At 47.4% G+C, this 22,254-nt stretch overlaps 2 protein-coding genes across 7 annotated transcripts; both read right to left on the bottom strand.

Annotated features, from left to right (window-relative positions):
• Positions 1 to 876: 876 nt before the first annotated feature.
• CCDC125 (coiled-coil domain containing 125) lies at positions 877 to 19,592 on the bottom strand. 5 transcript variants are annotated; one of them, XM_050329438.1, is made up of 13 exons: positions 19,425 to 19,592; positions 17,858 to 18,238; positions 16,693 to 16,796; positions 15,993 to 16,079; positions 15,035 to 15,112; positions 14,265 to 14,350; positions 12,221 to 12,303; positions 11,581 to 11,696; positions 10,692 to 10,799; positions 9,535 to 9,706; positions 8,359 to 8,492; positions 7,954 to 8,238; positions 877 to 7,369 (listed from the first exon to the last, which is right to left on the bottom strand). In XM_050329438.1, the coding sequence occupies exons 2-13, from the start codon at positions 18,126 to 18,128 to the stop codon at positions 7,352 to 7,354; spliced, it is 1,542 nt and encodes a 513-aa protein (XP_050185395.1). In that variant the 5' UTR covers positions 18,129 to 18,238; positions 19,425 to 19,592; the 3' UTR covers positions 877 to 7,351. The 5 variants fall into 5 exon arrangements, with proteins under 5 accessions (XP_050185395.1, XP_050185394.1, XP_050185393.1 ...); XM_050329437.1 differs by lacking the exon at positions 19,425 to 19,592 and adding an exon at positions 18,473 to 18,513; XM_050329436.1 differs by lacking the exon at positions 19,425 to 19,592 and having other exon boundaries at positions 17,858 to 18,324.
• Positions 19,593 to 19,733: 141 nt separating this feature from the next.
• AK6 (adenylate kinase 6) lies at positions 19,734 to 22,000 on the bottom strand. Of its 2 annotated transcripts, none has more exons than XM_050329442.1 (5): positions 21,942 to 22,000; positions 21,449 to 21,541; positions 20,331 to 20,431; positions 20,103 to 20,248; positions 19,734 to 20,001 (listed from the first exon to the last, which is right to left on the bottom strand). In XM_050329442.1, exons 1-5 carry the CDS (start codon positions 21,967 to 21,969, stop codon positions 19,812 to 19,814), a joined length of 558 nt encoding a protein of 185 aa, XP_050185399.1. In that variant the 5' UTR covers positions 21,970 to 22,000; the 3' UTR covers positions 19,734 to 19,811. The 2 variants fall into 2 exon arrangements, with proteins under 2 accessions (XP_050185399.1, XP_050185400.1); XM_050329443.1 differs by having other exon boundaries at positions 20,331 to 20,389.
• Between the last annotated feature and the right edge of the window lie 254 nt (positions 22,001 to 22,254).

Below are 22,254 nucleotides of genomic sequence, written 5' to 3'. Positions count from 1 at the left end.
CGGCGGAGCAGGAGCTGTGAGGACCGGGCCAGCAGCGGGCCCGGGCGGGGTTTGGGGCGCTTCGGGAGCAGGTCAGCAGGTCAGCGGGTCAGCAGGTCAGCGGGTCATCGGCAGGTCAGCAGGTCAGCTGGTCAGCGGGTCAGCGGCAGTCGGGGGAGGTGATCCTGCCCTTCTCCTTGGCCCTAGCGAGGCCATGTCTGGAGCGCTGTGTCCAGTTCTGGGCTCCTCAGCACAAGAAAGACAAGGAGCTACTGGAGAGGGTCCAAGGGAGGGCCACAAAGATTATCTGGAGTCTGGAGCATCTCTGGTGAGGAGAGACTGCAGGAGCTGGGCCTGTTTAGTCTGGAGAAGAGAAGCCTGAGAGGGAACCTCAGCAAGATGTACAAATACCTCAAAGGCAGTGCCAAGAGGATGGTGACAAACTCTTTTCAGTGGTGTCCAGTGACAGGACAAGGAGTAATGGACATAAACTAAAACACAAGAACTTCCGCCTCAGTATGAGGAAGAACCTCTTTCCACTGAGGATGGCAGAGCACTGGAAGAGGCTGCCCAGGGAGATCGTGGATTCTCCCTCTCTGGAGACATTCAAAACCCACCTGGACACATTCCTGTGTAACCTGCTCTACATGACCCTGCCTTGGCAAGGGGCTGGGTGATCTCCAGAGGTCCCTTCCAACCCAAACTATTCTGCGATCCTGTGAATTTCCCTCTCCCATTATGTGGGAGATGAGGGGCAGGGTGGGAAATGTCCTGCTGCAGTCACAGAGGGTGTGCAGTGTCCACCTGCTTGTGTCAGTGCTGGTGGGCCCGTGGAGATCACAGCACCGAGAAACACACTTTTTGTTTGCACACTGAGGAGGGGCCCTGCCACTGATCTGCAAGGCAGACAAAATCTCAGTGATCTCTGCTTAGGGTATAAATAGAAGCATTTATTTCTACATGAGAGGTGTGAATTAAATACTTCATTCTGTTGTTTAGGTTGGCAGCAAACGGTTAAGCTCTTGGAGCAGTTCATCACTGATTAGTGTCCCAGGGTGCTGGGTGCAGCCTCCCAGGCAAGCCAAGGATGCGCCTCACTGGGAAGTTGTTCTGTCGCTTCTGCTAGGAAAAGGAACAGCCATGAGGCATCTCCAGTGGTTGCCAGCACTGAAGCAGCCCTGTAGCTCTCTAGGAATGGTAGGCAGGCTACTGGCTGTTAAAATCGGGACCATGAAAGGTTTTGAAACCTTAATTAGCTTCACAGTGTTTAGTTTCATGAGTCTTGCTACTTGTTACGGTCTCGGTCTGCAGGTGCCCAGGCTCCTTGATGAGGCTATCGTAAGGAGTGGGGGAGGACTGAATGGAAGTGCTTCCACGGCTTGTCTGCTATCAGAAGGATAATTAAATGTTCATGAGAATAGGAATTCAAACCTGGCTTTCCAAACAAGCACCTTAACCACATCTTGGCAAATTCACTTTCTCCTTCACCTAAACCCCACAAACATTTAATTGTTCATACAAAGTGGAAAAACACTGAGTGGAAAAATTGGGAGAGTCTCTCCCAGCACTTTCATTAGCATTTTTGAGAGCATTTTCAATGATAGGGGGAAATTTGTATTCAGATCCTTGCTAACTGGGGAAATTGTGACCGAATTTCCCTTCCTCCAAGGGTTTGCTGTTATCCTTGGACCATAGGGACCTCCTGTCCCCACTGGACAAGGAGTGCTAGGCAGGGAATTTGGGAATGTACTGTGAGAATCATCCTGAGGAGAAGGATTTGGTTTAGTTTTGTGAATGCCTATTAGCAGAAAATATAGGGTCACAAACAGTGGACTTGGGAGCTGTATGACATTTGGATACTTATTTGTCCCTGTGAAATGCAAACTTATGCAGAGCAGGTCTGATTGAGATGGTTAAAGTATCAAAACCAGCTAGAAATCTCATCTTTCCAAAAGAATTGGAACAGACTGGTAGGAAGACAGTAGAAAATCTCTCTGACACAGCGACATCCAGTAGAGGGTCCTCTGTTTGAGGATTACATCCACCCCACCCATACTCCGGAAGGACTTTCTGATTAGGTCTATCTGCAGTAATCAAGGAAAGGTTGAGTCTGAAATCAATACTCCACTTTGGTTAGGCTTAACTATGTGTCCTGAATCCAGATAAAACCATTGTTTGTGAAAGTTCTCTTTGAGAAGATCTGAGGTGATTGACAGATAGATAGATAGATAGATAGACAGGCAGATAGATACAATGAAAATATACATTACTTTGTGAATACTAGAAAAGGGATATACTTTTTTCTGATCAGGAAAGCTGGAGGCTTAAGCAAAAGCTGCACTACAGGAGCCTTAGTGTTTTTTCTTTTGTTTTTTGCACACAATATGGTTCAAGTTTCCTAACTGATGCAAAAGTGCTGTACAGAGCTTTCTAATTTAACTGCACTTTGTTAAAGATCTGTGGGTTGTCAGCATCTTGCTGCTCTTGCTTTTACTTGTATACATGACAGCCATTTCCAGTGACAGAGTGAATGCATTGTTCTAGCCTGAAGAAAATAAACCAGAATCTCATCAAGGGCAGAAATCAACCTCTCTCTTTCTCCATATTTTCCTGAAATGTATTTATTTCTTGATAGAAAAGCTATTCTCTGAAAAATAATGTTTCCTGTGGCTGTCCAAATGCATAGCACATTATCATAATTCTTCCCATTTACAATAAATCACTGAATTGTTCTTGTCAAGTGAATATACACCTGATATACACCAATATTGGAGGCTTACTTTATTTGACATTAAACATGAGCCAAGTAGCTACCTGCTTGTGATTCAATAATGAAATTTATTTGCCATTAAAATGAAAAGCTTAGTGTAAAAATATAACTGTGACTTTCACCAAACAAAATATTACAAAAAAGAGGTATTTTTGTAACAGCTTATTCAGGCAATATTTCAGAAGTGTTAATATTGAACACCTTTAAAAAGCAGACTTAAGAAAAGTTCTAAAAGTAAAAAATCCTGAAAGTAATTGCTGAATACTTTCAAAAAGATTTGTTATAAGCACCACATCAATTGTGTTTTGGTGCCAAACTGGACACCAATGACAATTATTTGGAGCAGTTGCTCTATTTAAGGAGTACTTGAAACACTGAGAAGAGGACAAAACTCAGTCTAACAAGTGGAGCCTAGACTGCTCTCAATTAACAAACTATATTTACAGATTATCTTTTAATTGATCACAAGATGCCAATGACAAAAAAAATAAAAGACATGAAGATTGCATTCTGGAGTAAATAGTATTGCCATTAACTAGCACAGTTGATATACTAATTACTGTGCCAATTATCTAGCAATTAGTATGATGTCATAACTAGTATTTTTTCTGTCCTGTGAGGTCTAAGCAGATTAGAGCTTGTGCACAGATTCTCTTTCTCAATTCCACTGCGAGGTTGGGCTGTTCAAGAACAGTATGAGCTCATGTTAAAAACTGACCTCCCCTTTAGATCCACAAAAAGAAACACTACATGTGAGTATGGCTCTTTGCTGGCATCTGGTCCAACCTCCCTGCTCCAGCAGGGCCATCCCACAGCACATGGCACAGGATTGTGTCCAGAGGGTTCTGGAACATCCCCAGCAAGGGGATATCCCCACACCCTCTCTGGGCAATCTGTTCAGTGTGTGGTCACCCACACAGAAAAGACATTCTTCCTCGTGTTCAGTTAGAACTTCCTGTGCATCTTTCTGCCTGTTGCCTCTTGTCCTAATTCTTGGCACTTGAGAAGAGCCTGGCTCCATCCTCTCGGCACCCACCCTTCAGATATTAATACATAGTGATGAGGTTCCCCTCTCAGTCACCTCTTCTTGAGGCTGAACAAGCCCAGTTCACTCAGCCTTTTTTCATGAGATTCTTCAGACCAGCTTTGCAGCCCTCTGCTGGACCTGCTTCAGGAGCTCAGTGTCTTTCCAATCCAGAGCAGCCAGCACTGGACACAGCACTGCAGGTGAGGCCTCGCCAGGGCTGCGTGGAAGGGCAGGGTCACCTCCTGTGACCTGCTGGCAGTGCTGTTCCTAACGCACCCCAGGACACCACTGGCCTTCCTGGCCACCAAGGCACACTGCTGGCTCATGGACAGCTTGATGTCCAGCAGGACCCCCAGGTCCTTCTCTGCAGAGCTGCTGTCCAGCAGGTCAGCCCCCAGCCTGTGCTGCTGCCTGGGCTTCTTGCTTCCCACGTGCAGGACCCTGCATTTGCTTTGCTGAATTTCAGAAGGTTCTTCTCTGACCATGTCTCCAACTTACATTGTCAAGTCTGCTACTCAGCACTAAAACTGGTGCTTTTTCCTGCACAGTTCAGTGGTCGGGTGGCCCTTCTGCAGCAAAGCTTTATTCTCTTCCCAGCAAGCCCTTTCTGCTTTCTTTGTTTCTGCTGCTGAAGGCTGGGGTCACTCTCCCACTTTGTCAGTATACAAAGGGAGACTTATCTGCAAGTGGTTCCTGAAATAATTTAAATCCATGTGTTAAGTATACCACATGTTGAAGGCTGTAAAGCAATTGGCTGTGGAGAGATATCCTTGAAGTTCCAGGAGAAGTAGAGAAAAAAAAATTATACCCTGCCTGACTGCACATTTTAAAGTAGTACACAGGAATGTTAAAGACATCAAAGAGGTTAAACATAAACCTCAGATTCTGTGTTTTATCTCAGCTGAACACATATAGCATTTCCCCTCTTGGGTCTCCAAAGATATCTCTCATACGAAGTTACCTTTTTAGAAGAAAATATAGAGAAAATAATGGACTCCTGATCTTAGGATCAAATAATTTCCAGCTCACAACTTCCAAGAATTAGTTATTGATATAACTGCTAAATATTGATGGGTTTCTGTGGCTTTACTATTGCAGCAAGAGTGTTGTGATCTAATTTAACTTGTGTTTTCCTAACAGGATCATTTCTTTTAACCAGTCTAGCACTTCAGGTGCAGTGATTCTTACCCTCCAGTGAAGAAAAATCCTCTCCTCCACAGGAACAACAGTGGTTGTCTTAATTCAGCCTAGTGCTTTGGTACCAGTTTGGCTTGATCAAATCTCAGTACAGTCATTTAAATATTGGATAAAGAGACTGAAAAGTCTTGCTTTCAGAAAACCTTTCTCAACCAACACACAAAAATCACTTGTTGCCCTGGAGACTGTGAGTTTCATTATGCTCGGTGCAGAGACCTGCTCACTGGGAACCATTACAGCTGGTACACCAAAGGGAATCTGAGTGGAGTGAATCATCTTAAAAACTTCTATTCGCTCTCTGATCTCCACATGGCATGTAAACAAAGAATGTAAGTAAACATATGCATAATTTAATACTTTGCTGCAGGCCTACAACTTAATAACATGAAATGGTTTGCCACTAGCAAACTGAAAGAAAAGGCTTAGGAACACAAGAAATGCTACAGGGTAGAACTAAATATAAACAAATGAGGGTTTAGAGAATATTTTGTAATCTGACAGATGGTCTGAAAAGCTTCTGACACATCACTGGAGGAGAATGGTGGCAGGGAATGGTCTGTGATGCTGTAACTCCTCCAGTCCCACGTAAGTCAGAAAGAAATACAATTGCATTCCTGAAGTATATGGGTTCAGTGACAAAATAAGTTTCACTCATTACCTGGAGATGTCTTGACCATGCAGTATTTTCTAAACAAGAAAATGTAGAAAACTGGCAAAGTTCAGTTTTGGGAGGCAGCTGTCAGCCTCTGGGGCCACCTGAGTGCAGAGGGTATCCCAGATATGTCTGCTGCCCCTGAGCTCTGCTGGCAGCCTTCACCCTGCTGCCAGCTGTGCCCTGCACATCACCAGCTGCCTTAAGGATGTCTGGCACGTCCATGAGAAGCCACAGGAACACACTGAAATCTTCTGCTGCAGTCTGGGCACCTCTTCCAGACAATACCAAAAATACATATAATAAAGGGCTAACATGTGCAGTTGCGTGACCTTCAGCTCCCTAAATAATTTGATTCAGAACCCACAAGAAACATCATGCTGAGGTGGTGAGGACATAAGATGAATAGCCTGAGAGAAAGATTTGTGTAAAACCGTCTCTCTTAGGCCAGTAAGCACTATCTCAGTGCATAGGTAACACACACGCCTGTCTGAGAAGGCACCAACTGAAACGGAGTGTAAAGTAACTTAGCACCTAAGCGTGACAAAATCATCTCCCCCTTTCTTAACTGCCCTTCGGAAATTGAATCTGGGAACCAGGATCTCAGACCTGGGCTGAAGGAATCATAACAGATAATTTAATTTCAAAGTCGAGGGGATTGCGTTCGGAATTATTTATTTTTTAAAACAGCACAATTCTTTGTCTCAGCTTTCTTCGACATGTTCGTATTTCCCTCCCTCGGAAATGGGCGTTGCCCGTGGGCGTGGCCGGCGGAGTGATTGACAGTGCAGGGGGCGTGGCCGGTGGGAGGGGCGTGGCCGCAGTGTGAGCGGGGCCCGAAAGGGGCGGGTGGTGTGACGGAGGGGGCGGGGCTGGCGGGAGGGGGCGGAGCCGGCGGTGTGATTGACAGCGTAGGGGGCAGAGCCGGCTCGCCCGCCTGCCGCCAGCGGGGCGTGACGTCACACAGCCCCTCCGTGCGGTGACGTCACTCCCGCTCCGTCAGCCCCCCGGTGACGTGGATGTGACGTCACAGAGCCAGAAACTGTTACCTCCTTGCCCAGAGGGTTATGGGGAATGAGATGGGGGTGAGGGGCCAGATCCTGTCTGATCGCTGCAAAACGTGGACTGTGCCAAAGTTTCCCTAAGAAAGGATGTTCTGTGGTTGATCTTTGTAACTTTCAAGCCCAAGGAGCAAGAGAGGACACGAAACTTGTTCGCCCTGTTAAGGTTTAGGGCTGGATGTGTCTCAGTGATCTCAGCACTGGGGGAGGGTATCAGACCCTGGGAGGAAGGATTTCCACTGGCAGCAGGCACACGGAATGCAGAATTTATGGCCCCCAAGGATATCTGGCAAAACTCTCAAGATGAGGAAGGATTAGTAAAGTCAGCTCAGGACCTGGGCTGAATCAGCTCCCACTGGATACAGGACAATTCCAGCAGGGATAGATCGTGACCACCGACCCCAGAAACCCCCCAGCCGAAAGGAAGGGAAAGACTGGGCACAGGGTCAATTAGCATGGGAAGTGAGAGAGTCATTAACCAGTGGAATATAAAATATAAAGAGAGAGTGATCAGACACTGGAATGGGCTGCCCAGAGAGGTGGTGGAGTCCCCACCCCTGGAGGTGTTTAAGAAGAGGTCGGATGTGGACTCAGTGCCATGGTGTGTTGACAAGGTGGTGTTGGGTCAGAGGTTGGACTCAGGGATCTCAGAGGTCTTTTCCAGTCTAACTGATCCTGTCCTTCTGTAATTAACAACAGAATTACGTATCTTGCAGCCAATAGACATTAACACCTTTGTTTGCTGAAGGGTATAAAACAGTGACAGCTTTAGACAGTCGGTGTGCTGGGTTTGTGGAAACGTCCACTGTCCACCCGCTGCAGAATAAACAACACCTCCTCTCTAAACCTGACTGTGTGTTTCGAGAGCTCTCAAAAATGTCCCTCTTGCTCTGTCAGCCCTGCTGCTTCTCGTGACACCCCAACCCCCCCACACACAGTGACACCACATCCATCCCTCCCCAGTGACACCACATCCCCCCCACACGGTGACACCACATCCCCCCCACACGGTGACACCACATCCCCCCCACCGTGACACCTCTCTCGCACTGCCACCAGGCAATGTGGGGCCAGGGAAGGGCAGGGGAGGGCTCAGGCAGCCCACAAACGCAACAACCAGTTTTAAATCACCCTTACGTTGGCCAACCCTGCCCCTCTCAGCACAGCGATGGTCTCTGGGCCCTCCCAGCCATCGCACCCTCCCACTGACACAACCATAGGGCGGCTTGTGGCACTTCCACAAAGGGTTTCTCTTTCACAAACCCACCTGGTCCCGCACGTGGCTACAGAGGGGCCCCCCTGCCCGCCCTGCACCACCCGAGGGCCAGGACAGCGACTTGTGCAGGGGTCTGGCAGGATCTCCATGAGTGTCCGTGCTGGGGACCGAGGGGACGCTGCTCCGGGCAGGGGGGCTGTGGCCACAGCTGTGAGCGGGGCACGATGGTCCCGTCCCTTCTCCCCGTCCCAAAACACCCTCCTTCGCCTCCAGGGCACGGGCCAGCATGTAGCTGACCTTCCTCTGGTGGGCCAGGGCCTCCTCCTTGTCGTTCACCTGGGGTGTTTCACAGAGAAAGGAGAGAAGGACGCTCGTCAGCTGTTTGTAAAAAACAAGGCGCTGTTTGTAGACTGTGCATGTGCTCCCCCAAGGGGTTGTGGTGAACAAAATACTGACCAGATCTATCAGCATCTGCAGGATCTCCTGGGGGTTGTCCAGCTCCTCGACCCTCCTGCAGTCCCCACCCGAGGAGAGCAGGCTGGACAGCTTTTGACCCAGGTTGTTCTTGTCGGCTTGTAACTTGAGACGCTCTGAAGAAAACAGAAGTACATGAACTGTGGAATTCATGGCAATTAGTTTTTAAACAGTAAGTAGCCTGAAAAAAACAAAGATTCTCTGACACAGGCCATTTGTAAGATTTCTAAAAACATTAAAATACATTAAAATTATGGGGCATATGCACCGGGTTACAGAAACTGAAAGCAATATTTTTGCTATAAGGGAAGTCAGGGTGTTTGCTCTTGTAGTACCACATCCCAAGAGTGCTCAAAGATTCTGGGAAACCCATCAAACTTCTAATCCTGGCAGCTGCAGGTCAATTACCAACACAGATACATCCTGATGTCCCATTCCTAAATTCTGCAGTGCTTTTGACCAGGACATAAGAACTTATATACGTCTCTTTATCCCTTTTCTTTAAAGAATAGAAGGATTATTAGAATTCATCCTATTTTACAGATTCAAATTCTTCCTCTTTTACAGAGGGTTCTGTAACTCTGTAACATACTACGTGTAAGAATAATAATCAAAAGCTAAATAAAAAGCTAAATTGCTTTTTAAAAACCCAAAAAACAATAACAAAACAAACCACCACCAGCAAAAAAACCCTAACAAAAAAAAACCAACCAGAAACCTTAAAGTTCATCCACTCCCATTTCCTTCTGCCTGGCTTTTCTCTGCTGTTGTTATAACAAGCATCTTTAACAGCCAGATATTATTGCCATCCTGTGTAGCAGCTTATTTATTCCACCATGTTTTCAGTTAAATAGTGGAGTTCATACACATATAATTTTAAAAAGGGTGCAGTAAAGGCCTGGACTGGGAGCTCCAGTGTCCCACAGGACCTGCACACTCTGAATTTTACACACGAAACTCACAGCAGAAATTCCTCAGTGACAAAACACACCATCTAATATCGTAGTGAGTATTCACAGCTTTGTTTTTTCTTGACTCTTCAAAAACCCCCCTAACAGCTGAGCTGCAGCCACGCATCTCACAGGGTAAGAAGGTGCTCAAGCCCCGTGCTCCCTCCTTTTCCAGCCAACCCTCCCAGACCCTCGCTGGCCCAGGTACCAGTGCCCCTCAGACGCCTCCAGTTTGCAAATTTAGTTTCCTTCTTCATCTTTATCCCTTCTGCAAGTCTCAGGGCCTGGTCCTTCCTCTGCATCAGCTGCTGCTCAAAGGCAATTCTGAAGGCATCTGCCACGAGGAACGCTTCATCCTTACTCTTCTTCAGATTTTCAGTCTGGTTTTAATCCAGGGAAAATTTAAAGTACTTTAAGTAACTTGAAGGCAAAAGCAGATTTTAAATAGCATATATCAAGACACAGACAACTTGTAAATAAATATAATCAAGGAAGTAGTAGGAACCAAATGAAGGGTTCTCCTGACATATTCTGACATGTGTATTAAGTCTTTTCTCTACATATGAACAAACCACCAGCCATCTACACAGACAATCACCTCTTAGTATTTATCTCTGTTCATCTCTGCACATGCAAAAGAGATTGAGGGGGGCAATAATGTCCTGTGCCTGCTAGGCCAGGAGCAAAAGGAGCAAAGACCATGAAACCTATGTCAAGGATAATAATTTTGGTACAAAAGAGACAGGACAGTCCTTATTTTCAAAACCATTAAGTCAACTGGAACTTCTTCAGCAGGACCAAAAGAACAGGCTTCCACATTTCCAGACTCAAAGACAAAACAAAAATTCTACATTCACAGATTTTCATTAAATTTAAAAAAAAAATTAAGAGCTTGAAAGTCACAATATTGATTTAAGCCTGAGGTAAATATATATTTTCCAGCAAGATAAGCCTCCTGACACAGCTGTGGGTGCTGATGCCAACCCAAGGGAGGGGTGGAATGCGCTGCCAGGAAGGAAGGAGAAGGTCAGTGGCAGTCCACATACACAGTGTGTACATTTCTGGAGTGCACACACTTAGGAAGTGTTTTCCTTTTATAAAAAATATGGGAGGAAGGAAAAAAAGTGCAAAAGATTTTTTTTGTTGTTGTTTTTTTCTTACTAGTAAAGCCAAATAGACATAATTACAATTTTTCTACCAGCAGAAGTTAGGGCATTACAAGCACCACAAGCAAACTTTACACTATTTGTGACATCCCTTCTGGCTTTAAAACACCCGAGTTTGTGTCCGTGGTGGACGAGCATTCCTGAGCTTGTTGGGTTTTGAGCACCCCAACCCATTCCCCGCCCCGCTAGGCACTGTTACCTCTTCCTTGAGATGAAGGAGCTGCTTCCTGGTGAGAGCTGCCACCTTGGCACAGGGGCACGGCTGCCCCTCGGACGTGCTGCAGGTGCAGGCCCCGAGAACTGCCAGCTGAAAACCCAAATGAGCCACCCGTTAAACAACCCACCCAAACCGCCACAGAAAACACCACCCAAAGCACCACAGAAAAAACACCACCCAAACCGCCACAGAAAATACCACCCAAACCGCCAAACCCACCACCCAAACCGCCAAACCCACCACCCAAACCACCACCAAATCCACCACCCAAACTGCCAAACCCACCACCCAAACTGCCAAACCCACCACCCAAACTGCCAAACCCACCACCCAAACCACCACCAAACCCACCACCCAAACCACCACCCAAACCCACCACCCAAACCGCCACCAAACCCACCACCCAAACCACCACCAAACCCACCACACAGACGTCCCACTGCACCACCAGAAAGGGTGAGAGTAAGGGGCAGCAAAGGGGCAGGGGATCTGGGGGATGGCTTCTGCCTCCCAGTGTTTCCCAGGCAAAACCTGACAGCCTGGCTGTGCTGCTCCCCGCAGCCTCACCAGAACACTTTTGTGCTAAGTAAAGCAAAAGGAACTGGGTTTAAGCGTCAGGAAGAAGAAAAACAAGCATCACGGTTTGTGAAAAATTGCTTGCTGCTCCTTCTGTCTCCTCCTTCTTCACAAGGCAGACCACAAAGTAGAAAACTGATGAGCAGGCATGTGGTTTAGCTAATTTAGTACTAATTAGCTAGAAATGGTTCCAAATAAAGAGATACATTACAACTAAGCAAATTTTCTCTACGTGTTTTGAATACAAACATACCTCTGAACCACCTAATTTGAAAAACACATAAGCCATCCTCACCTCAAGACCTGTCAAATCAGTGATGCCTCTTTTATTCAGCGACATGTTCTCCTGAACAACTTTCTGTTGTTTCACATTGAGCATTGCAAGGAATTCCAAGCACTGCTGATTCAGGACTACGAAATAAATCAAATAAAGAGATTAGAGAAATCTGCTGCTCTGATTTCTTAATTTCTGAGTTTAACTGCAGCCAAAGGAAGGTACTCTATAGTTCAAGCATCAGTCTGGGAACGTGATGAGACAATGTACAAAATCATATTCCAGCTGCTTTACCCTCTGTGTTTTCCCAGAAATACTGACCCACTTAGACACCATTTCATGTATTACTGGGCCTCAGGTCTGAGGCCTCATCTCAGTGCACACTCACAAGTCAGGCAGCTGCTCTGTTAGAACACTGGGGAAATAATTATATAAATCAGCTATTTCAAAGCTTTTTGGGAGGCAAAAAGAAGAGAAAGGGACTGGAGGCCTCTGACCCAGTGGCTGCTGTTACCTCCTGTCCAGTTTAAAGAGGGGTTCTGCATATCCACTGACAACAGGTGCCACTAAAAACACACTTCTCCCCACAAGAAGCTTCCTTCATAGCTAAATCATTAACTCCTGAGAAACAGTACATCAATAAGAGCTGTTGGTGGCTTACTTGCATTTTCAGCTTTGAGTGTTTTAATTTCTTCTGTCCTCAGTTTCAGTGCTTCCTTAAAAGCTGCATTCTCACAGTATATCCTGCAGAAGTTAGAAAAAAAGGCTTTATTACCTTGTAAAAAAACCCAAACTTTAAAATGGGCACTCAAATAATTTAAAAGACCAATCCCATTAAAACATCGTATCTAATATTTCTGCAAATTAAAATTAGGATTACTGAAAAGACGGAAGGAAAAAAATAAAAAGTGAAAGGAGTTGAGTGTTTGGTTTGACAAGTTTTTATCTACGGAAGACTGTACCAGTAGTTTCCTTGCTTGTAGTATTTTTCAAGGAAAAAATGGTAATATTTTCCTGCAAGAATATCTGCACCAACAATCTGTAGAGTGTGGTTAGAAGCAAATCTGGTAGCCAGGGGCCAAAAAGCACCCTGACAGTCCTCCTGGGCTGGGCTAACACATCAGGTCACACCAGAGTGTGCAACCCGCTCACCACTCGTTGTGCAGGTGAGGCAGCAAAACCAGGAGTCTCCACAGTCACACTGAGGCCTCTCAGACGCCACAGGCTGTTCAAACAGGCTCACCTTGTCCATGAAACCACACCCTCACACAGCCCATTTAATCCAGGTGCGTTCAAGTGAATGTTAAAATCATTTGTGCGTTAAGCAGACAGTGCCAACAGCTTCTGAGTTCAGGAAGAGATAGGTTTAGGTGCCTGTTCTCCTTGGAAACTCAAAGAAAGCAGTAATTATGAACCTCTGAAACACTTGCTAGAAGTCTCCTACCTCCTTGAAAGAGCCAAACTGACACTGGACATGTGACAGCTCAGCTCTAAAAACTTCCTGCAGTTTGTACCCTGTTCTCAAGAAAAGCTGTGCCTTCAGGGCTTGCAACCTGAGCAGACACAATACGCACTGATAACGCATTTTTCTGTGAAGTATTTTAGCATTTCCCGCTTGAACAGAGCAGTGGCATCTGAACACCTAAACATCAAAGCAGTACAATTTCTTTGGAGCATCTCCTCAGCTGTCAGTAAATGAATGGCCTTGTTCAAAACTAAATAGTCTGAATTATTTCACCTAAAAAAAAAGGGAAATACACATTGTTCTGATCTTGCTGTCTCAGGTATAAGAAAACCATTTTGGAAAGCAGGCTGAACCCTGGCTTTCAGTTTTCTGAAGCTAAGTCTCTATTTTTCAACAGTCAGTACCAGTTTTGTTGTTCCAAACTGTGCAGCTACACGTCCAGGCTCCTCAGTCAGGAAAGCCAAAGACTTTTTCAAGAGGCATCCCTTGACAAGTGTAAGTCAACAAAAGAAAAGTTTGCAAACTTTTGGCTTATTTCTGGATTGTAATTTGAAACATTTTAAATAAAAATATATGCTGAATAGTAATAACACCAGCAATGAGGATAAGAGAATAATGACAATAACAGTTCTGATGGTGAGACTTCAGAGAGATAATTTCTACTTTCACATAAGTGAGTCTGCTGGTCACATTTTTCAGAGTCTGTTACACATTATTAGTTTAGTGCCTCTGGCACATTCCTGCCCAACCACACCTGTCCACCCAGAGTGGCTTTTAATTAAACAAAGAACCAGTTGATCAGCCTCTCTCAAAATCCTTCCATTTTACCTGTACTTATGCTCCAATCCACAGTGCAAGAAAATAAAGCAATGATTAACCAGGAAATGATATTTCCACATGCAGGCACACCCCATTGTTTTCTATGCTCATTTACATTTAAGGTAAATAAGGATAATCTGCCTCCAGCTGGCTGATGTAATGGGATGAAAACGAAAGCTCAGCCCAGCAAAGCCAGTCTATAGACAAGCTGAATAATCAAGACATCGATTTTAGTAGTTTTAACTGAAAAGTACAAATGTGACTAGCACAAAAATAAAATCTTCCAAAATTTGGGAGAGAATTAGGAACCAAAAACCTGATGAAACAAGTTTGGAATACAAAAAAAAGATGACACACATCATTCAATGAAATTAAAAATGAAAACAAAAATACTCAAAGATAAACAGCAGAAGTAAAATACCTGTCATATTTTTCTGTCCACGTGTCTTCTATGTTTTTAAATCTATCCTGATCAAATTCAATTTCCCATTGCAAAATGTTTATTTCCTGTGGAAAGAAACAAACCTGCAGCAGCACATTACAGGCTTCCCAAAGAAAGGAAGAAGAGAGATCTAACCGACCAGTGAGGACAACGATCTGTGATGGTGTTAATAACAAAACTGGTGCCAGACACTGAAGTTTCTGCATCACTGACCTATGGATCCCAGGCTGCGTGACAGGAGGACTGTGTTAATGCTTCCAGTGGGTTGTAACAAAAACAAACCCGCACTGTCACAGTTCCCTGTCACCCTCCTGATCCGTGGAAAGGCCACGCAGGAGGAGGATCAAAGCACAAAAGCCAGTTTAACACAGTAGCTCAATGCCACCTTCCTCCTCCTCACCTTCCCTATGAAAACTCGGCACACATTTCCTGGACTTCTTGGGAATTTTCAGCTTAATCCCTGAGGAACTGGACAACTCACTGTGAACAACTGAAACCCACAACAAACACCAACTGAAAGTACAAGAACTCTGGTAATTTTTAGGTATTATTTGTACACTCTAAGGAATGAGAAGGTCCAGATCAAAACAGTGACACATTAATGTTTTCCCATTCTACTAAAAAGGAATAAGAACACTTTCCTAAAAGCTCTGGAATTAATGGCAGGTTTGCACTGATTTAAATGAACAGTCTGTTCATCTCTTATTAATAGCCATGGGCTTCCATATGTGAAGGACACACACCCTTACCTTCTCTAAAGTCCTCTTTTCTTCCTCAGTTTTTTGAAGCATTGCTTTTGTATGACTAGTGGCTTTATTAAATACTGCCTAAAAAAAAAAAAGAGAGAGAAAAACCCCCACAATTCTGTCAAATACTGTCATTAAGTTCACTTAATTTGGCTTTAGACTGATGTTCACTCTTACACACAGAGAAGTTCACATTGTTCATTAAACGTTACAGCTTGCTCGTAAGCCCCAGTGGGCTCTGATTTCAAGTCACTAAGTCGCACAACAAACTTGTGTTTCAATCCCAGAATCTCCCCTATTGAAAAATGCAGCACAATTTAACATGAGACCATGTTCTTCTTCAGGGCTTGTCCAGAAAATCACATCTTAGAACGCTGGGTTACAACACCATGAAGCCGTTGATGCAGGTGTAACTGGCTGCAAATGTCTGAGGGCAGAAACTGCTCAGCTATAAATGGGTTATGCAAGGAGGCAGAAAAACAGGAACTGATTTCACCAGAGTTCATTATGACAGCGAACAGCAGAACTATTGCAGACCGTGAGCAAAAGAATGACCTGACATCTAACCCACACTGCCCTCCAGGACAACAGATGGGGGAGTAACTGAAAACACCTGTGATCTGCAGAGGGATTTCAGGCACTGGCAAAATCTATCACATCAAGGACTCAGAAAAGGGCCTTATTTTTATGTTAAATAGATAAATCCTGAAGGATCTTCAGAGATAAAATTGTGAGCATTGCTACAACAGTGAAGTTTTCTCCAATAGCCACATTAGATCTATGGAGAAAAAGCAGTACATTGTAGAAGCCACATCTGCAGACACCCTCAGACTCACTGTTTTAAACTGCAGTGCTGGGAAGACCTCATGGTTTGTGAGGTTCTGATGAGGAGCAGCAGGAAGGTTTTCTCATTTCCCTCCCATTACCACTAAGTACCAAACGATTTCTGAAGAGCTCCTACCATGCTCTGCAGGATTCTTAGGGCTTCATCTTTCCCTTCAAGCTGCCTTTGACACGCTTCAAGCTCAACTCTCAAAATTTCAGCTTCCTGAAGCAAAAAAGAACAGGGACACTGAGTACAGGCCGAGGTAATCCTGCTAAGATTCAACTGCAGCAGCAACGTGAACTTGCCCTCTTCTGTTTTACCTCCTTGACTTCTTTCCAGGGGCTACCCTGAGGTTAGAGAGCACAGAGCAGATGAACTATGCACTTTCACAGCTGAGGTCAGCTGGCTGTGATGCCAACACACCGACACATTCAACCACAGTAACCCCAAAATGTAGGAGGTAACCACCTCTCAACAAAAACGCAGGCTAAAAAGCCAAAGATTGTTTACAGTGCAGATTTTCAGGCCCCAAAGCTTAATTAAAAAAATAAAACCTGATAAAGAAGTATATTACTTTCAGTGTTCTCTAGTTCTTTCAAAATACCTTCCCCAGCCCTCAGAAAAAAAACAACTACACCCAACAAACCCCCAGAGTACAAACAGCACCTCACACTGCGATTTCCTGCCATAAAATTTAATGAAGCTTCCAACTACCACTCTAATTTCAAGAGCCTGGATCTATGCCACGATCCCTGCTCTGGCCATGCCAAATCCTCTTGCTACATTAAGAGAAAATGCAGATTTGGAGAGCAGCACCCTTGGCACTGTTACCAACCTCTAGAGCTTCCTGAAGTCGTTGCTTTAGTTCTTCATTTGACATTTCAGTATTCGATTCTGTAGGATTAATAGGACATACTGAATGATGAGATACTACAATATCTAAAGGAAAAAAATGAGAATTTGCTTTAACCTGGAAACAAGTAAAATGCAGAGCTGAATTTTCATCTTTTTTGTTTGTTTTGGTTTTTCTTTTTCTTCTAGAGCCAATAAACAGATTTAAGAAATACATAAATACTAATTTCAAACACAGTGCTCACAGTTAAAGAAGTGAAATAGGGGAAAAAGGTCAGTGGTAAAGACAGAAAATAAGGACAAATATTTTATACTTTCCTTGGAAAAAAAATAGAAAAAATCCATCTTGATTTTAAAAATAATTTAAATTTTTAGATTACTTTAAGATTGTAACTTTTCAACAACCACAGTCAACACAACAGTGGCTGGCACTATTTAGAAGCAGGGGCAGTTTTAAGACGGCTCAGCTTATTGTGGCATGTAGATAGTGGGGAATTATTCTGAAGGAGAGAAATAAGCAAGTGATGCAGAAATACCTCAGTCAAACCACTAAAAATGTAAAGGAAAGCAGCTGAAGTGTAATGAACAGCACTGTCTACACCTGATGGTATTTACAGCAGCGTTGCCCTCACAAAGGAAAAGATGAATGCCAATACAGGTTCTGAAAAGAACTTTTTAACCCAAAAGGAAGCCAATTCATGAATTTCATCTAAATAGCAAATGAGATTTTTGAATATTTAGCCACAAGCTCTAGATATAATACATGTGAAGACTTAAAGTTACTTAAACAAAGCAGGAATCCAAGCAATTCCACTCAATTTCATGTATACATGTAGAGATACACCCACCACAGAACGCTCTTTGCTAAATGTCACTTTAAAAAGCAAAAACGAGCACTTTAAAACCGGGTGTTTTACTCTTAGAAGGGCCAGAGCCTTGATCAGTGAAAAGCAATTGCGCTGTAATGTCCTGGGAGGGAGGTGGAGGTTCCCAGCAGGCACAGGATACACGGCATTTACTGGAATCCTTCATGGATTTTGGCAAATGGTTCATTAAGCTTGATGACAATCTGTGAAGCAGCTGAACGGCTCAGCTTTTCTAACGCAGGTTTTTCCCGGGTGAATAATTAACTTCCCAATTACTCTTACCACAGCTGTTCTGCCGCGTGGAACTTGCAGCAGGTTTTCTGAGTGATCCATCGTAAAAGGTATTTCCTTTTAGACCAGGAAGAGCTGCAGCATCACTTTCTTCCGTTCCCTTTGCTGACAAAAGGGAATTACAAGCCTTTCGAGATCCTTTCCTGGATCTAACTGAATAGGGATTTTGTAAGTTTTCCTCTTCATAAACACCTCCAGGTCTTCTCCCGAGGCCGTTTCCCAAGTCTCCACATGTCATGTCATCTTCCTCTCCTTCCTCCATCTTCTCCTCCTGGTTTCGCGTTTTTGTTCCTTTTTTTTTTTCCCTTTCCTGATCGAGGGCTCTTCACCACGGCCAGTGCCAGCAGCGCCTCTCGAAAGCGACTGTTTTATCTGGAAGGAAAGGCAAAGCGTTCCTTTAAAGCAGCAGCCCAGCGCCGAAGCGCTAAACACCGAGCCGTCGGTGCGCGGCCGCTCCCCCGAAGGGCCGGGGCTGCCGAAACCATCGCTCCCACCCCTCGGGGGACCCGGGGCTGGGGCGGCACCGGGGGCAGCGCCCCATGAGCACCCCCAGCCCCCCGGCCCCGCTCCCCTCCCGCAGCACCCCCGCATCGCCCCCGCACCCACCTGCGCGCCGGGACGGGCGATGCCGGTCCCGCCCCGGGGCGGGATGGACGGAGCGGCACCGGGAGCGGCACCGGCAGGTGGGGATGCTTCTCCTCGCCTTTCAGTAGCGGTCCATGTTCCCCCTGCAGCTCCCGCCCCGCCGCAGCCCCGAGAGGTGGTCAGGAGCTCCCGCAAACCCGACCTGAGGTGACCTGCTGTGGTCACTCCAGGCGCGCTCAAGAATTGGGGTTTCCCTCTCCACCTGCTCCCTACTGCCGTCCGAGATCAAAGCACTCCGCCTGTGTTTCCTCAGTGCTTTTTCTCTGTCAGGTTCTGCCAGAAAACTCCAGATTTATCATCATTTTAGTTTATAATACCAAGTTGCTGATGCAGTATTGCTCTGTGAGTCCCACTCAAAAACCCTATACCCAGCCTGCAATAATCTTAAATATCTAACAGTAATACTATTTACAACAGAAATCTTAAATAAAGTGGTTTTACATCATTTTATATCATGTATATTAGGAGTTTATTAGCAAACACTTCCTTAAGAGCTTTTCCAAGCAGGCTTTTCAGTGCAGGAAGGCTTTACCTGCCCTGCCCTGCTGGGACCAGGCTGCACAAGCAATTAGAACAGATGGCTGCCAGAGTTTTAATTGCAGCCACGTCCTGGGTCTGCTCAGGGATGTATTTCCTGGGTAAACCTGCAGTGATGTGTGTGTTCCAGTGCTGGGATGGGTGATGGGGACTACAGAGACAAAAAAAGGAAGCTTATTGCTCCTTATTGTTCAGCATTCCACACCAGGGCTGATACAGCCCCTGTGTCCTTTCCCACAAAGGAATTCCCAGAGTTCTGTGAATCATTTTAAAATAACTCCCCACGTCACTTCCCCCCTGAACCACCCCCTGTTCAGCACCAGCCTCACCCCCAAGGACACAGTGGGCTACAGCAGCTTCCAGTCTCACAACTCACCTGTAGATTAACCCCTTTTCAGGGTAAAGCTGCACCTCCAGAAACCCAAAGTGCCACCAGTTATCAGGATGTTACAGTTCTCCTGGGGTGAGTTCACAGCTGGGTTTTAATTGTGAGGTCGTTCTCGATTATTGAACACAGCTCCTCTACTGAGAAATACCCTGCCATTTTTACCCTTCCAGTCACTGGTGTGGGTTCTCCTGTGTGTCTCCCAGGGAGCTTCAGAGGCTGTTCCAAACCCTCACAAATTTGGCTGTTCTAAACCTTCTTCTACTCCCCAACCATATCCAATTACAGTAAAAGTCATGGTAACTTATACAAAAATTACAAATGTCATTTATTGAACCCTCCCAGGAAGAGACCCAACAGTCACTGTTTCAGCCAGAGTCAGTTGTTGTCCTTCATCCATTGCTCAATCCATTGCATGATCTGATCCAGGTTTCTCTCCAGGTCCTCTGGAGTGTTGCTGGGTAACTGGTGCACAATTTCCTTTTTGTATGACGACACGGCTTCCTCATACAGAGTCTGAAAAATCTCACACTGAATGTTGTCCTGCAGCTTTTTCCCCGTGTAGCCCCTGGAAAACGAGAGCACCCAGGGAGGTGTGTGCAGGAGCGCTGGAGAAGCCGTGGTTTGCACCCTGGCACAGCCCCCTGTGCCCTGGTGTGCCCCACACACCTGCTCTGCAGCCTGTCGTACAGGAGGGCGTTCTCGGTGCGCAGCACGAGCACCACGTGGAACCAGCGCTCGGGGAAGAAGTCGCAGCCGTGGTAATCCAGCACCACCCCCCCCTCGCTCATCCTGTCCTCCAGCTCGTCGATCACCTGCGGGAACGGCACACAGCGGGTCCCCTGGGCTGCAGCAGGGCCAGGGGCACCCAGGGACCGCTTCAGGGCCGGGACTCACCCTGTCCTCGTCCAGGATGGGACAGTCGTACTCCTCGTCAAAGCCCTCGTACAGCTCCCCTGCGGCACAGACGGCAGGCAGGTTGGGCACAGCCCCCTGCCCTGGGGACAAAGGGCAGCTTGGGCACAGCCCCCTGCCCTGGGGACAAAGGGCAGCAGGCGACCCCTGCCCAGGGGACAAAGGGCAGGTTGGGCACAGCCCCCCTGCCCTGGGGACAAAGGGCAGGTTGGGCAGAGCCCCCCTGCCCTGGGGACAAAGGGCAGGGCAGGTTGGGCACAGCCCCCTGCCCAGGGGACAAAGGGCAGCTTGGGCACAGCCCCCTGCCCTGGGGACAAAGGGCAGCTTGGGCAGAGCCCCCTGCCCTGGGGACAAAGGGCAGGTTGGGCACAGCCCCCCTGCCCAGGGGACAAAGGGCAGCAGGCACAGCCCCTGCCCTGGGGACAAAGGGCAGGTTGGGCAGAGCCCCCCTGCCCTGGGGACAAAGGGCAGGTTGGGCAGAGCCCCCCTGCCCAGGGGACAAAGGACAGGTTGGGCAGAGCCCCCCTGCCCACAAAAGGCACAGCTCGGGGGAGGGAACTCTGGGGTTACACAGCTGTGCAAGGGTAAGGTTGTTGTTGTTTATCACTGAACACCGAGGGCCCTGCTGCAGAAACTCCTGTGAGAGAAAACTCACTGCCTTTTGATTTAATATAGGGAAGCCCAGAGTGGTTTGTGCTGGGAGGAGTCTCAAAGCTCATCCCATCCCACCCCCTGCCGTGGGCAGGGACACCTCCCACCAGCCCAGGCTGCTCCAAGCCCCGTCCAGCCTGGCCTGGGACACTCCCAGGGATCCAGGGGAGCCACAGCTTCTCTGGGCAGCCTGTGCCAGGGACCCCCCACCCTCCCAGGGGACAATTCCAACCCTGCCCTCTGGCAGTGGGAAGCTATTTTTCTTTATCCTTCATTCCATCTCTCCTCCAGCATTTCTGGAGCCCCTCTGGGCCCTGGAAGGGGCTCTGGGGTGTTCCCAGAGCCCTCCCTTCTCCAGGCAGCACAACCCCAGCTCTCCCACCACAGGCAGAGATGTGCACAGAGCAAAGAACCCTCCGTGCCCTGGTGACTCCTCTGTCTCCCAGCACCTTCCTTGGCCAGGTCCCCCACGTTGACGTAGCTCAGCCCCGCTCTGGATGCCAGCTCCTTTCCCAGGGTGGTTTTCCCAACGCCCGGAGTGCCTGGAGACCAAAACCAGAGGCAGGGTGAGGGAGGAGCTGCAGAACCCCCAACACCCTCCCGGGGGGAACTGGGGCCTTTGGCCAGGGGACGTCGGGGGGGTCATGTGAGGGAAAAGGGCCCAAAGAGAACCAGGGAGGGCAACGCTGGAGAGGGAAACGGGAAACCAGGGAGAGAACCCCCACCGTGAGCAGGACGGTCACCCACACTGGGGGGGTAAAGAGAACCCTGGGAGGGGAGGGGATGCGATGGGAGCGTCCCGAGTTCTCGGGCAGGTGTGACACCCCAAATCCTCCCACGTGGGGACACCGCACCCCAAATCACCCCGACTGGGACCCCAGACCCCAAACCGCCCCGGGATGGGCCCCCATCGATCCCGGCCGAGCCCCGCGGCCGCCCCACCGGTGATGAGCACGTTCGGCCGCCTCATGGCGTCGCCCTGGAGACACCTGCGGGGGCCTCCGCCGCCACCGCGCGCGCCGATGGCGTCACCGCGCGGGCCGGCACGGCGCGGGCAGCCCGGCGACGGCCGGAGGAGAAGGACCCCTGGGGCCTACGGGTGAGGGCACCGGGACCGGGGACGGGACGGGGACACCGAGAGACACCGAGAGACCCCCCCGGGGCACAGAGAGACACCTGGGACACCGAGAGACCCCCCCGGGGCACCGAGAGACCCCCGGGGCACGGAGAGACCCCCGGGGCACCGAGAGACCCC

This window comes from Myiozetetes cayanensis, unplaced genomic scaffold (genome assembly GCF_022539395.1).
Source record: "Myiozetetes cayanensis isolate MyiCay16 unplaced genomic scaffold, myiCay2020 scf4, whole genome shotgun sequence".
NCBI lineage: Eukaryota > Metazoa > Chordata > Aves > Passeriformes > Tyrannidae > Myiozetetes > Myiozetetes cayanensis.
Note: the sequence above shows the minus strand (reverse complement) of the source record. Positions and strands in the feature narration are given on the sequence as shown.